Genomic DNA, 16,653 nt, shown 5'->3' on the forward strand with positions numbered 1-16,653 from the left:
GCAAGCTCACTCCTCCATACCAGTAAGCCTCTGTGGTTTTTTCCTTGGTCACTCCCTCCAAGAATCCTCCTCCTTTATTCTTGCGGTTTACTCCTCTCAGACTCCATATCACAACTGTGACGTTGCACTCCATATTCTTTATGGAAATATGCTTATGATATGGATATGACATAACTGAGATGTACTTTATGCAAGATGGGTCTTGTAAGGTATCATTGGAAAGGTTATAATTTACTGAATGTGATTATCCAATTTGTATGCCTGTATCATTTCTGTATCTAAAGTTAGGAATATGGACTGTGTAACAATCACAACTGGGTGTGTATTGGGAAAACACCCACCAGATGACAGGCCATCAAAGATGATGAGCCATCAGGAAGGGACAACAAAACCATGAAGATACTGATCTCTCTCCCTCCAGGGAGGCATCCGGGGATGTAACGGACACTAGTAGGTCAGGTGGTCTTGTCACCTGATACTAAACATTATCTGGGACTTCTTGTAACTTTCCACTAAGAGGAGAGGGGGGTCAAGTTTGGGAAACAAAGGATTCCCGCCTTATGGAAATCCTATTTAAGGGTGGGGAGGAAGGCAAATGGGACTCCTCCGCTCCATGGCCTGTCTGCCAAAGAAGAAAAGCTGCTAAAGCCACCTGAAGGGAAGGCAGGGGAGGAGTCCAGACTGAGACAGGGGTCCAGTCTGAAAAGAAATATAACTGGAACTCTGAACCATAGAAACTTTGCAACCTGCCTAAAATAACATTTAGGGTAAGAAATTACATTGTGTAACCTGTTTCTTACGTAGATTGATCTTAGCTTGCATACTTTGTTTTATTTGCTCAATAATCTGTTTTGTTCTATTATCTCTTATAGTCACTTAAAATTCACCTTTTGTAGTTAATGAACTTATTTTTTGTTTATAATATAACTCAGTGTACAATTCATAATTGAAAGGGGTGATAAGAGGCTGTGCATACCTTCCTCCACATTGAGGGAGGAGGTGGATTTCATAATATACCTTCGGATCTGCACCCCAAGGGAGGTGGACATCTGAGTGCCGGGGGCAAGTCCCTTAAGCTGAGTCTTCACAGAACTGATCTCAGTGTCTGTTTCATTCTGCAGTTTGGTGTGGCCCTACGTGTGTGTGTGTGCTGGAGGAGGCTTAATAGAATGGCTGGGCTCAGCAAGACAGGTAAAAAAGGCTGGCATAATAGACAGGCTCAGTGGTATCTCAGTACATCAGGTGGCATCCTAAGGGGGGCAACCTGTCACAACAACCACCTTTGTTCTGACTGAAGAGTCCTAAAAGGATTTCCCTAAAAGCCTCTTCAGTGCTACTTTTGCATCATCTGGAAGAACCTCTGCAGGGTGGAAAGACTCCTTCCCACTCCGTAGGCTAAGCCTATTGCTTCAATTCCCTCCTCCCTTCTGGTCTGAGAAGTGGAGACCAAACTGGAGACTCTCATGTGGCAGTGAGATGTGATAGGCCCAGGGCTGGCTCATTCAAACAGTTTTCTAGTAAGTAAATACAATATATGCCCAACCCTACACCCACTGAAGTCAGTGGAAGTTTTGTCATTGATTTCCAACAGTGAGTTTTGACATCTTGGACTGGTAGGACCAACATGCTGAATTATTATTAGGCTTCAATCAAGTGAGTTTCTCTTGTTCTCCTTGGTAGTGGATACACACACTTCACTTTTTAAAAGAAAAGAATGTCTTCACTTACCTGAGGATCGTGGACGAAGTTCTTCTGAGCATTCGGTTCTTGGGACTAAAGGAAGAGTAAAGGTCTGTATCCCTACTTCTTCGCGGTGTTGCATGGTTACCATGGCACACAGGCGTGACAACGGCAAGGTCCCTTTTGCAACCATCTGATCTCGGACATTAGGATAATAATACCTGCGCAAGACACACAGACGCATCAACCATGACATTTGGGTCAAGCTGTAGTGATTACTGACTCTCCAGCTTGAATACTGGTCAGCTTTAATTCACACATCTTCAGATACTTTCCTATATTTAGAGAAACCCACACAAGGGCAATTTCACAAAAAGGTGAATACTCCGAATATTCTAGAGATGATAGTTCTACAGCTGTACTGATGTGACAGGCACAGAAGGTCACCTATCAATATTTCAACTAAAAACTGGGATCTAAAAGAAAAACGAGAATGGACTAGCACAAAATAGACCAAACAATAAAATGTATGTAAATTACTAAGAGAGCCTGATGCAAGACAATGAAAAAGGATTTAAAATCAGTAACAATACCATGAAGTTTGTTCTCGGAGCACCAGTTTACCAGCAATAAAGAAGATTTGAAAATAATGACTAGACAGTTTTAACTGTGCTCTATAGCTATGAATTACAGTTTTAAAGCCAATGCATTCCATTTAGTGAATAATGATCAAGTCAGGAGAAAGGTAACCACACAGGCACACACTTAACTGTGCTTTCAGTAGGAGTAGGGCCCTACCAAATTCACGGTCCACTTTGGTCAATTTCACAGTCATAAGATTTTAAAAATCCTAAATTTCATGATTTCCGCTATTTAAAACTGAAATTTTGTGGTGTTGTAATTGTAGGGGTCCTGACCCAAAAAGGAGTTGTGTGTGTGTGTGTGTGTGTGTGTGGGCGCGCAAGGTTATTTTAGGGTAGTACTGCTACCCTTACTTCTGCGCTGCTGCTGGCAGCGGCACTGCCGTCAGAGCTGGGCGGCTGGAGAGTGGCAGCTGCTGGTCAGGAGCCCAGCTCTGAAGGCTGAGCCACCACCAGCAGCACCATAGAAGTAAGGGTGGCACGGTATGGTATTGCTACCCTTACTTCTGCACTGCTGCTGGCTGGGCGCCCAGCAAAGAGCCACCGCTCTCTGGTCGCCTAGCTCTGAAGGCAGCGCAGAAGTAAGATTGGCAATACTGTGACCCCCTGAAAATAACCTTGTGATCCCCCTGCAACTCCCTTTTGGGTCAGGACCCCCAATTTGAGAAATGCTGGTCTCCCCTGTGAAATCTGTATAGTATAGGGTAAAAGCACACAAAAGACCAGATTTCACAGTCCGTGATGCGTTTTTCATGGCCATGAATTTGGTAGGGCCCTAAGTATGAGTGTCTGAATGAGGCTGGATGAAGTGGTAATTATTATAAACTTGTGCCAGGTCCTGTCAACTGAAAATTCAGCTGATGGAGAAAGTAACAATGTTTGCGTGGTTAGCAATCCACACTGTCACAGGGACATTATATCTGTTCTTCTGTGCTGGCTTCCCATCTGCTTCTGGATATATTCTTGAGGTGCTGATTTTATTACAGAAAGACCTATTCTGTCTGGCACCTAGCAGTCTCTGTGCCTGAGCATCGCGCCAACAGTGGGGATCTGCTGATAGATTCTTCTTGACAGTTTCTAGATTTGAAACTTGGAGAAAGGCCACAGGATGCTTGCAGTGAAGGGTCCTTGGCTCTATTACACACTCAGTTGGCTCACAAAAGCCTGAGTTTGCTGCAGCAAAGCTCATGTATTAGCCAAGCATTTTCTTCAGACTGATGAGCAGTAGAGGGTCATACAGTGTGTGAGATGCACAGAAGACAAAACTCACCATATGCAAACATTCACACCAGAGTTTCCTAAAACTCATTGGCTCAGTGGAAAGAAACAGTAAAACAGCAGCATAAAACAACACACATGGCACTTTATTAAGAAATGGAACCTAAGGACACCCGGATTATTTAAACCCAACGCACAGATGATTAAACTAGTTATAAAGTGAAAGTACAATTTCCCAGTGATGTCAGAGTCAGGTAATCGGTGTTTCTGGAAAAAAATCATATAAAAAAAATCTCTCTCTAAACGCATTTTATTCCTCTGAAAGATTGCATACTCCATAGTGACATCACTAATTTACTCTTGGCAAGAGATTTTCACTGTTAGTCACTCCTCTAGTCTCACTGTTTTCTGAGTGGTGAGGAAATGGATCTTTATTCTGTACCTGCACCAGATTTCAAACTGGATTCCTCCTCCTCCTGCTAATCCTTGTGGAGAGAATGCACTGAGCAGGAGCCTCTGTACTGGGACATCAGCAGGTACCAACAGGGAATGATGATGTTCATCATTAAAAATGGGATCAGGGATGCACAAAGTAGTCGCTGAGCGGAAAGGCCTTAACCTAACGCCTACAAAGTCAAACAAAGCCAGTTAAATGTTTGATCCCAACTTTATATATCCAAGGAACAAGATGGCAAGCACTCAGATTGTAATCTGAAAACAACCTAATGTGACATTGCTTAAAAGCTCATTGTCCAAACTCTCGCCCCATGGAACTCTCAAAGAAATACCTGGATGCTACAGAATGTAGTGCTGGTGATTCAAAAGTAGCACTGAACTAATTCCACAGCAGTGTGCTGTGGGAAGTGCTGTCTTTTGGATGAGATAGAAATCAGAGGTACAAAGCACTAACAACCCTAAACCTCTGACTGCCAGAAGCACTAGCCCATGGCTCTTTTAGCAAGAGAAGAGAGATTAACCCAGGTATCCTGTCCCAATTCCCCCTTCAAGAATTATATATACTTAAAATTCCACCGCAGTTTCAACTGCATATATCATTCAGTCCTAAGACGTTGTATAATGTTTCAGTTAAAGCAAGTGCCATATTTCAGCTATCGCAGAAGTGAAATAAGCCCTATATAGTCTAAGTCAGTTTATGGACTTTTTCCTACAAAGTCTTATGCATGTGAAGCCTGCATTGAAATCAATGGATTACTCACAGTGTGTAAATTAAGCACATGCTGATATCTTTGCAGGATTGGGGTCAAAGTTTATAAAGCGCTTTCGGATCTTTAGGTGAAAGGTGCTAAAATCAATGGACATAGGACCTGATACCTTTTATTGAAAATCAATGGGAGTCTTACCATCTACCTCAAAGGGTGCAGCTTTTAGTTTGTTGAGCTGACCCAAAGTTAGCTGTACATTGTCTTTCTGCTGCACTAGCCATATCAGGGAAGCACAGAGATACAGACACTGTACCCAGGGAGCTAGAACAGAAACAAACAAAGCTTAGCTAAAGCAATGCTTTAAACAAAGTCTGATCACAAACCAAACTTACCGTTTTCATATAATTCAGTCCCTTGTAACACACTGGAGTCAGGCTCCTGAACTGGAAAATAGTACTGCACATAACAATCAGCCTCTCCCCAGACTGTGGACTGTAGGGGAGTGAGCCCTTTAACCTTCTCCACATGAATCTCAAATGCATGCTCCATCAGTCCTTCCCCTTCTCTCTCCAACTGCTAAATAAGATAAAGGGAATTCCTGTGAACAAAAGAAGCACCTTGGCGAGAGTGTACAAGAGCTACATTCCTAAAGGAATGAGAAGATGAGGTTCATCACCCTGACACTGAAATTGCATTGAGTCATTATAGTTTATATAAACATTTAAAACATGGTAGCAACTTTTGTTTAGAAAATGAGAAACACACCTCCCCTCAACTCTAACTGTTCATACAAGTCTTTCCCAAACTCAGGGGTGAGTCCCCTGGGAGAATACCAGACTTGTGTTAGGTGCACATGGTGCAGAGGGTCAGGGCTTAGACATTATAATGATGGACACTACAGACAATTCTAATCTAGATGGAAGCAGTGGGGATATAGGAGGGGGTCAGCACTGGTGTAGGGGGAAGCTATATGACCCTGGATCTGCTCTGATTTCCACTTCAAATATGCTGTTGTGGGCAGCTTCTTTACGTTCTCCTTCCCTCCCTGCTCCTGAGGCACATGGTCCATAATACAGCTGGACAAAGCATCAGATACATACAGGGCTACAAGCTCAAAAAAGCAGTTCACCAGCCCAAGTTACATGCGTCTCCTCTCACAATGCAGTGTAGCTGCAAGAGTACATGTCCAGGCCCAAGAGAACCACCAACGGACACAAAAATATGGTTTCCTGGTAGTGAGCGTGCAGGTGGGGGAAGCAACAATAAATTAAAACAAAGGAAAAAAAGAAAAAGAGGAAAAAAACAAGAGAATGGGATAAAAGGGAATGGAGACACAAAAAAGGGGAGGAGGGAAAGGACAGGAAAAAAGTAAAGTATAGATACAGCAATTGTGCCATTGCTTGGAATGAGGGGTGACAACGTGACAATCTACTGTAAGATGGGCTCTGACAAAAAATAAAGATGAGGGATCCCTAGTTTATCAAAGATAAACTGAACAAGGTGAGATTGGCCACTGTCGAAAGACAGGATACTGGGCAAGATGGACCTTTGGTCTGACCCGGTATGGCCGTTCTTATGTAATGAGTCTCTAAAAGCCAAAACAGTAGTTATGGGAGCATACCATTGAGTGACTCGCAGGGGGAGGATCCAGAGAGTGGGGAGGCCGCTGCATGATGGGAGGTACAGTTCCTTCTTCATTTTTTAGTCTCTGCAGTGCCACTATTTGATCAGCTGAACCCATTGCCAGAATGACCCTTAGGCTCCCGTTTTTATTGCCTGTAAAAACATCTATCACAGACATATAGCTGTCCACTGCAACCACTGGATACTGAGCTTGAAGCAGCAGGCGAGAAATCTTGGGGTCTCTGGAGAGGAAAAAGCAGGCATCAGAACAAGCCACTAGGGTATTATGTGTTTAGATGCAACTCATTTCACCTAAAGCCCTCAATGCAATGAGACAAGCCAATTACCTTTATTTTATTTTTTTTTAAACAAAGAGCTTTGGTCTTACAATGACGCATCACAGATAAGGAGACCCTGCTTCCCCGCATCCCCAACCTTTGGACTTCATATTATACTGATTCCCCCTTCTGGTGGATAGGAGAAACAACCTTCACCAGCTAGTGAGCACTGATCTCTAGGAAATGAGGTAAAGTGCTCTCAGCTACTGCCAGCCCAGCAAATGAAGGATGAGAGTTAGGGACCTGTCCAAAGATCCTCATTTAGTAGCACAACGTACTGCCACTAGACTACAAAAACAGCCATCGAGTGTATGATTTTACTAGTTAAAAACCATTGAAAAAGAACAAAAAGATGGGTGACAGTGGAGTAAGGCCTTTAGTGGTAGTAGTCGGAAGACATAGCAATATGTATTTACTTCTTGATAAATCCCAGTGTCTAATGTGCACTGAATTGAATAATAAAGCACCTTCCACCTAACTGAGGCACTAACTGATTTGCTCCTCTGTTTAATTTGACTGAAATGTCAGGAACCAGTAACTTGAAATAAAAATAATGTGTGTCCTTATTTTGATCAATTTTAAATCACTTTAGGCAGGTATTGCTTGAAAAAAGCTGTCATTAAATTAAGGAAGGAAGGAGGGAACCAAAACCCTGAACAAAAGAGGAAAAAAGAAATGTTCAGGATAGACCACCTGATAATGAGGCAATTACAACTAAAAGTTGAGCTATTCAGACAATATTTTTATGTTAGAAGCACTAACCTGTGCTATGTAAACTGACATTTCCCTGATAGTCTTACGGATAAGATCACCTGCTTATTTCAGTCCCAGTTTGGGAAAGGACAGATTGAAACAAGTGGAAGGCACTGAATATTGTTTATAGCACACATACCAATTTCTATTTGAATTCAATGTAACTAATGATAACTATGAACGCCACGGCTTGCTATTTGAGAATGGTCAGGTTAAACTGCTACAGACATATTTTCTTACAAACAGGATGAGTTAAGCTGGTTTAGTTGGATAGCACTGCAGCTGTCTTCATTTCTAGGGGCTGTTCACTGGTTAACCTCTTGTTGCTGCATCACAACAGTGGTGTGCAAATGGTGGATTTAAAGCAGCGAAAGTCATACTTTTCACATTAGTGAACATCAGTGGGACCACTGTTGCTTGTCTTGTAGATTTTCTTGATACAAATCTAGGGCCTGACCTTGCAGTCATCAGCTATGGCAGACTCCTGCACCCATGTAGGGCCCCTTTGAAGTGAGCTTTGCACAGACTTCTGAATCCACCTCCAAGGATCTGATTGCAGGATGGGGGGCTTAATGCCAATGCTACTTTAGCAAAGTTCCAATGGAGAATATAGTTTAACAATAATATGGATCAGACATTTTGCACTGTTGACAAAGCCTTTCCAGTCTGACCAAGGACACATGTTTCAGAGTCTGGCCCTCAAGTCTTGAATCCTACAATGCAGGGCAGACTCTTGCTGCAAACTGCTATAAGGATATACGTTCCCTTTCTTTCCCCTGCCACTGGTCAGCACATAGCCCACACTCTGGTCAAAAACAGAACAAAAAGTTCAAGAGCCTGTTTACTTGAATGACATGTAAAATTGATGCAGAGGAAGCTTCACCAATCCTAGTAGTCTGTCGCATCCGGGGGTTCGCATCTTGTTCCAGGCTTCAATAACCATTACATTGTTCTTGAGTCTCTCCAGATGTTTGGGAGTTAATGAAATAGGCATCACCTAATATGGGAGAGAGTTTACTGCACAACTAGCAAATGAAGCAAACTGCATTAAAACAGAAGGGGAAGCTGTTTGTCAAACACAAAGTATTCTGTTTTAACAGAGGACGATTTCCCTAGTGGTCTGAATGCTGTTAGTTGGAGTTCAGGCTTGTCTACCCAGTTTTGTTAGAATTAGAAAACGTACCATGCAAAAAAAGGTGTGATTGAGATGGCAAGTGATTTTTATTCAGATTGTTTTAAACTATTTGGCGGGGGTGTGTGTGTGAAGGGGAGCGTAACACCTATTTATCATAAATTACCAGTGTAGTGACTTGGGATAAAAATAGGTCTTTGATATGTCTTTCAATGAAAGCACATCTTCAATTAAGGCCTGAGGACTCCCACAATTCACATCTCTAAGACTCCCAATGAATCCTGCAATAAAACTGGGGAAAACGGATTTGACATTCCTGATATTTTTAAAGAAAAAAAACCCAAGGGGAAAAAAAAAAAAGGGATTTTTGCTATAACAATTTGGTCAAAATGATGTAAATACAACAGTATATGAAACATGGCTGAGTTTGTGTAACAACAGAAGTCTAAAATTTTGGAATTTCCTGGCTGAGGCTTCTATCCCTTAACATTGCGTTAACTCTAGCTTTTGTGCTGACTAACGCATATAGTATATGAAGATAAAAAAAATACAGGATTATAAAGAAATGAAGTCATCCCTCCAACCATACACCATTGGACACAACATTCTAAGCATCTCTTTCCCTTCCCACAGAGTAGTTGCCTTCTTTTCCTTGCTTTATTATATATGGACTTCCTTGCCTACTTTCCTCTGGTATTTTAAAGGTCTTGTTTACTGTTTGGGCAATTCCTGGCCACGTTCACTGCATTTCATGGTTTGTGGTATGACCAAAGTAGTAATAAGAGCACTTTAATACATCAGAGAGAGAGAGACAGAGAAGTCCCTATGGCTTGTATTAAGATAAAAACTTGGGCTTGGGAAAAAGTTTGCCCCTCACAGGAATATGCAATTTAGACAGCATAACAGGAGAGGTGTGTGACTTGCCTGAGAAAAGCTAAAGGCAGGTTGTGTTGTACCCCACATGACAGCTGATCTTGTTGCCTCCTCTGTGCTGAATAGCTTGCAGTTTAAATACACATTACAGGAACCATGGATTCCAGAGTTTCCAGCAATAAAATCCTTTCCATCAGGCACCATTAACAATACATGCAATAATAATCCATCCTCTTCCGATGCATTGATTTCTGTCATCAGGTTACGGGACGCAGACAATGGCATGGATGGTGGTGACTGCAGCGCCCCTGTTCTGGGTACATCTGTTCTCTTTGAGGATTCCTGGTTGCTTTCTTTCAAAAGTCGAGGGCTTTTTGCATGTATAACATTTCTGTCAGCTTCTTGTAACTTAATCCCTGGACTTCTGATGGCATAAACTGGGGCTTGCTGGACAGTACTAGCTGACCTGGCATTGGCACTGGTAAAGTCTTTGTTGTCAGCTGCAAGCTCCAATGATACCTGCATTATATAAGGAGAAAATATTTAATCAGAATATCTGCCCTCTATGAAGGACAGGCCCAGCAATAGCAAGTCAGAAATATATAGCATACTTGGTTCAACAGCTGCATTAATTTTCCTTCCTGAACCCTAAAAGCTCATTTATGGATGTATGTTGATCATGAATCTCAACCCTTACTCTAAGAAATCCTACAGAAAGATTTGCTAAATAAAGCTTCGCCCTAAATGAAGAAAACCTCTACAATTTCAAACTTATATAATAATACAGCTTGAAAATGTACTTGACACCAACTAGCCAAGGTAAAAAAAATACTACCTCCCATTGGGCACTTTATCTGGACGTGTCTATACATGATTTTTGTCCACATTATATAGCATTATTTGATCACAATACTTTGGCATTGAATTCCTCCCTTTCATTTGTACTTCCTTCTCTCTTCCTATCTCTTCCATTCATTTTTCTCCTCTCCTGCTACAGTATCTTTGTCTTTGCCTTCATCTTTCAATGACTATTCCAGTTTAATTTTTCTGTTCTGTAGTATTTCCTTCCCTTTATTTCTTCCCCCCTTCATTTAAGGCACCTCTTTCTACACTCCTTTCTTTCCTCCTGTTCTCTGTCTCTTCCTCCTTCACCACTGATTTCCCCATTCATTTTACTTGTCTCCAAATCTCTCCCTCCTCAGGCTGCATTCCCTCTCTTTCCTGTCATTTGCACAATCCATTGCATGCCCCCCCTCTCCATTCTATTCCTCCTTTCTCATCCATTCCTCCATCCATCCCTTCTTCTCCTTTCTCACACTATCCCATTCCATTCTCCCTTGTAACCAGCACAGTCATGCTTATCCTTCCATTCACTAACTCAGCCCATACACAACAGCCTCAATCTAAGTGGCAAGTAGATCAGTTCCCTGGCCACTCTGCTCCATAGCTTCCCCTGCTCTTTGGAGAAGGGGATCTGCCCACTCACCCTGGTCAGTGGGTTTTTCAAGCCTTATAATAGAAAAAACTTGCCATTCTGGTGGACTACAAAAGTAACCGAACCAACCTTTGCTTAGATTCCCCAGGGATTCCCCAGCTCTATAGGGCTGAAATTCCCAGGTAGACGCTTCCTCCTTCCCTTCCCCTGAACTGGATGGTTCTACACTGTACTCAGGGGAACTACAATTAGAACTCCTGATTTTAAGAAAGTTACAGGTGTCTCCCTAAAGCCTTTGTAAAATATATATCGGGGTTCTACTCTACTGTACCCACAAACCTCCAGCTTTAAGATGTGGCATCAAAGTTAAGACAAAAAAAGAGAAAAGATATTCAGCCACCAAAATATAATCATAAAAGATGATTTAACTCAAACACTGTATGGGAATTTATTTACCTTTATAGGTCCAAGCTGTGTCTGACCTCCCTCTTCCTCCACAGGTAGCTCACAGCTGACAGTGAGCAGTTCGGACTGGATAACCTTCCGCAGTGTAAGAGTTGCTGAGCCAATCAGAACTGGCTGAGGACAGGGAAAAAAAAGAAATTCATTCTAAGATTTCTGAAAGATTTGCTGATCAGGAAGAAACCCAGGAGTTATTGTGCAGTGACAACTCCTGAAGAAGCCTGTACACTACTGTTCTCCTTTTCAGCACACAGTCTCAATGTTATATTAATACAAACTCATCTTGTATAGAACTAAGGTTTCCATTAGTTCCTGATCCAGGCATCACCACGGGATGATGGCAACAGGGAGATCCAAAATTCTCACAGAAATTGAGATCACTGCAAGAGAAGTGTTCCAGATTCCAGGGATAGAATATGATTTTACACTTACCAAGGAGACAAATTATTCATCGTTTTCCATTAGAAAATGATTATTAGGGCAGATGGAGAATGATATGTTTAATGTTATTTCAGATTATAAAAAAATCTGAACTGAGTTAACCCCACTCCCTGACTTTCTGTAGGCAGCAGATTACGTGACTGTGATTACTTACATGTACCCATTTATCCAAAAGAAATGTACATTTTATTTTTTTCAAATGCACAGGTTACTCTAGTGTTTCCCAAGCTTTTGAAAGCTGAGTCCCTCCTTCAAGAAAATAAAACCAACCATGCCCCCTTTCAACCTTGCTGTGTATTCTCAAAAGCCTACTCAATTTAATGTATACATCTTCCATGCAGCAGCACTGGGGTATGTGCCACACTGAGAAATGCTGGATTACTCAAGTCCGTTTGATGGTTAATGCTTAAATTCACCCCCTACTCCTTAAATGGCAATACCATGATTTTAGAGAAGGGTGATGGAGAAACATATTTGGGCTTTTCAGTCTTGAACTGAGATAGCAAGATGAACACCATATTATTCCCATAAAAGCAACTGCACATACCTCAAACCCTTTTAAAATATCTCAGTAGTTATTACTTATTAAAGCAGCAGCCCATTTGGATGCCATCAATTTGTCTGTCTTTCTCTTGTGATTGAGATTACAGCAATTCTAATACAGCACTGTAGATAATGTACAAAGGACATCAGATTGTACAAAAGTATTTGAGTGCCCAAAACGCATACATTTTTGCTTACACTGATTAACTTGTGGCAAGTACCTTTTTCTGTGTACTTTTTCTCATGTAGATTTTGAAAGCAAGATCAGAGTTCCACCAGTGCTCTATCATCAGTCCACCAAAGTGAATAGGGAACACAAACCGCTGTTGAAATTTCACCACTGTAAGGAAGATTGACAGCTATGAGTGTTTGTCTGGACTTCCATTAAATTGAAAAGGAGCAGAGAAATCTTCAGTCTGTATGTGGAGGGTGGGCAGGATTTGTGTGCATGTATGAAGTCTCCAGAGGAGGAAGTTCCAGCCCACATCAGGATAGCAAGCAAGTACTCTGTGCATCTCTCGGGCCATATAAAGAAAGCGGATGGAGTATGAGGATCAGAATCAAGGGTTCTTGCTGGAACCTTAAAATAGAATATCTTGAGTTTTCAGCGATTCAATTCTCTTATAACGGAAACTAACTTACCTTTTTGCAGGAGTAACAAATGCTCAGCCATACCTGTGCATTAAGAAAGTTTTCCATTGGGGGCAACAGTCTGCTATTGTCATCTAATTTATTCATTCACTTTTAAAATTAAATTCAATTATGTTTAGATCCCTTTTCCCTGCAGGAGAGCGTTCCATCTCCAAAGTCCCTGTGCACTGACCAACTATCCTGGGTCAGATGCAACTTATGCAGGTTCACAAGTGGATGTTTTGGGTCTCCCTTCCGCAAAGCATAATAAAATTTCAGAAAGAGCTAATACATTTCTAAGAGGTGTAGAATTCAACACAATTGAGATTAAGAAAAAATAAAACTCTTACCTTCGCCTGTGATTTTACTTGAAGCTATGCGAATCACTTCTGTTGTCAGGGAAATCTGTCCTGTTTCATTTTTGGAGACTCCCACTGGAAAGTGGTACTCAACGAAGAAAGTGCTACAAATGAAAAAGTTAATTAAAGATCCCAGGCTAACAGTGGTGTAGTGCCCCTAATAAGGCCATACGCAACAGGAGTAAACTTTGTAGCCACAGAGTCCACAAGCCCAGTTATTGGGCCCACGGGTCCTTCAATATTAGTGGACTACAGTTTTTTTTATTGCACGTTTTATCTGAGTACTGTTGCTACTGAGACTCCGTTAAAGAACTACAGAGATGAAAAAGAATTTATTCTCCAATGTAATGCAATATTGTTACTTACACAATAAGTACAACATTTGTTAAATTAGAGTTAAGATTGCTTAAATGCATTTTCTATCAAGGAAATAACCAGTTAAGACTTTATTATCCAGACTAATCTCAATTTGTATGCTTTATCCTGCAAATATCAGATTATCCAATGCCCTCACAGGTTCTTCTTCTCCACAAACATGCTTTCGTTTCCAGGATGCAAACACCCACAATACACACATGCAGTTCCTCAAAACCACAGAGGAATACACAACCTGACCTTAAAATATCTTCATGTTGTTGAAGTCTAATCAATGAGACAAGGAGGGTGAGGTAATTGTGACGTTCTGTACCTTGGGGGAGTACCTGTAACCCCCCATATTCCTCATCTGTACATAACTGTGATATTACCTTACAAGGCATGCTTTATATATATCAGGGGAAAGGTTACAATCTGCTGAAAGTGTTGCTGTGTGTTGCAAACAATACTGCTTCTGTAAAATGTTGCATTTTGGCTTCACATATATGACCTTGGGAGCCCAGCCTCCCTCTTTATCATCGCCGGCGGAACGGCTGTGCAGAATTAGAAAGCAGCCACGAAGAACTAAGGAGGACTTTCTGCGTGATGTCATAATGCACTCTGCGGCCAAAAAACAAGAATTGAAAGAGTGGTGGGTCAGCAAGAGGAAGGACCGAAAGGAGAACGGCTCTTAAACCTTATGGAGCGCCAAGCGGATATGCTCCAGGCGCTACTAGCACTGCAAACAAAGCAGCTCTGCACCTGCCCTCCCCTGCAGCCTCTGTCACAAAACTCTTTCCCATGCGCCCCCCCAGACACCGCCAACACACTCTTATCAACCTCCTGGCTCCAGTCTGTACCTGCTGCATTCCACTCCTGCCCGTCACAGTCCAGCCGTGTGGACTCCCAGTACCCACTGCACTCAACACCCGTCCCTCTGCAGTTTAGTCCTGCTGAAGTACAGTACTCGCTGCACCGTACTCCAAAGGACAAGGTTGCATATGATACCTGGACATACACAAATCTTTAACCACCCCGGGATCCCACCTCCCTCTTGGACTCTCCCTTCCCCTATCCCCCTCAGGGCTGATGTGTTTTTTTGTTTCTCTCCCCACTCCGGTTGTTGTTTTTTAATAAAAGAATTCTTTTGGTTTGAAAGCAATCTTTATTCCAATCATTGAAAGCAAACAGAGCCCTGCAAAGCAACAGGCAATTTTCTTACACCTTCGTAGTGCATCGTCTGCACCAATCACAATCACCTCCTAGCATTACAAGCACTGCACTCCTGAGCATAGCAACAAATATTACTGGCTTTCAGCTTCAAATTGCCTCAAGGCATCCCTGATCCTTATGGCCTGCGCTGCGCCCCTCTAATAGCCCTGGTCTCTGGCTGTTCAAATTCAGTTTCCAGGTGCTGAGCCTCAGCGGTCCAGCCCTGAGTGAAGCTTTCACCCTTCCCTTCACAAATATTATGGAGTGTACAGCACGCAGCTATAAGCATAGGAATGTTGTCATCGGCCAGGTCTAGCCTCCCATAAAGGCAGCGCCAGTGGGCCTTTAAATGGCCAAAAGCACACTCAACAGTCATTCTGCACTTGCTCAGCCTGTTGTTGAACCACTCCTTGCTGTCAAGATGCCCCATGTATGGCTTCATAAGCCACGGCATTAAGAGGTAGGCAGGGTCTCCCAGGATCACAATGGACATTTTGACTTCCCTTACAGTGGCCTTCTGGTCTGGGAAGAAAGTCCTTGCTTGCAGCTTCCTGAACAGGCCAGGGTTCCGAAAGATGCATAGAATCATAGAATCATAGAATATCAGAGTTGGAAGGGACCTCAAGAGGTCATCTAGTCCAACCCCCTGCTCAAAGCAGGACCAATTCCCAGCTAAATCATCCCAGCCAGGGCTTTGTCAAGCCGGGCCTTAAAAACCTCCAAGGAAGGAGACTCCACCACCTCCCTAGGTAACGCATTCCAGTGTTTCACCACCCTCCTAGTGAAATAGTTTTTCCTGATATCCAACCTGGACCTCCCCCACTGCAACTTGAGACCATTGCTCCTTGTTCTGTTCTTGTTCTGCATGTGTCATGCACCTTTCCAGACCAGCCTGCGTTAATGTCCGTGAAATGCCCACAGTGATCCACAAGCACGTGGAGAACCATTGAGAAATACCCCTTCCGATTAATGTACTCGGTGGCTAGGTTGTTTGGTGCCAGAACTGGAATGTACGTGGCCACCTATTGCCCCTCCACAGTTAGGGAAGACCATTTGTGCAAAGCCATCTACAATGTCACGCACGTTGCTCAGTCACGGTCTTTTGGAGCAGGATGTGATTAATGGCCCTGCTCACTTCTGTCAACACAAGTCCAAAAGTCGACTTTCCCACGCCGAACTGGTTAGCGACCGATAGGTAGCAATCTGGAGTAGCCAGCTTCCACAGTGCAATCACCACGCACTTCTCCAACGACAGGGCAGCTTTCATTCTCATGTCCTTGCACCGCAGGACTGGGACAAGCTCATCACACTGTCCCACGAATATGGCTTTCCTCATGTGAAAGTTCTGCAGCCACTGCTTGTCATCCCAGACGTGTATGACGATGTGATCCCATCACTCAGTGCTTGTTTCTCGAGCCCAAAAGTGGTGTTCCACTGTGGTCAGCACGTCCGTGAATGCCACAAGCAATCTTGGGTCGTAGCTAGTATGTGTGGCGAGATCCATGTCGCACTCCTCTGGCCTTTGTAGTTTAAGGAATAACACCACTACCACTCGTGACATGTTAGTGAGAGCGAGCAGCATATTGGTCAACAGAGCAGGATCCATTCCTGCAGGTGGAGGAGGCAGGGCGCGCAGTACACAAACTGTTGAAAGATGGCGCCAAATGCGGACGGAAGCACAGGGATTGCTGGGATGCAAAGCAATGCATCATGGGGCATTGGGACAGGACCCAGGATGCCCCACGACCCCATCCGCCTTCTGATGCTAAGAGTGGTGGGAAGAGGAAGAGATGCTC

At 42.9% G+C, this 16,653-nt stretch overlaps 1 protein-coding gene across 3 annotated transcripts in view; it reads right to left on the reverse strand.

Annotated features, from left to right (window-relative positions):
• The window catches only part of C2CD3 (C2 domain containing 3 centriole elongation regulator), an 86,502-nt gene that overhangs the window by 55,667 nt on the left and 14,182 nt on the right, over positions 1 to 16,653 (reverse strand). For all 3 annotated transcript variants that reach the window (XM_034759200.1, XM_034759199.1, XM_034759198.1), the window contains exons 11-19: positions 13,283 to 13,395; positions 12,524 to 12,642; positions 11,313 to 11,435; positions 9,473 to 9,940; positions 8,262 to 8,413; positions 6,324 to 6,567; positions 5,095 to 5,278; positions 3,982 to 4,165; positions 1,729 to 1,901 (exon numbers count right to left, since the gene is read on the reverse strand). In XM_034759200.1, the coding sequence (XP_034615091.1) occupies positions 1,729 to 1,901; positions 3,982 to 4,165; positions 5,095 to 5,278; positions 6,324 to 6,567; positions 8,262 to 8,413; positions 9,473 to 9,940; positions 11,313 to 11,435; positions 12,524 to 12,642; positions 13,283 to 13,395 (1,760 nt within the window). The remainder of the gene's footprint in view (positions 1 to 1,728; positions 1,902 to 3,981; positions 4,166 to 5,094; positions 5,279 to 6,323; positions 6,568 to 8,261; positions 8,414 to 9,472; positions 9,941 to 11,312; positions 11,436 to 12,523; positions 12,643 to 13,282; positions 13,396 to 16,653) is intronic.

This window comes from Trachemys scripta, chromosome 1 (genome assembly GCF_013100865.1).
Source record: "Trachemys scripta elegans isolate TJP31775 chromosome 1, CAS_Tse_1.0, whole genome shotgun sequence".
In the NCBI taxonomy this organism is placed as follows: Eukaryota; Metazoa; Chordata; order Testudines; family Emydidae; genus Trachemys; species Trachemys scripta.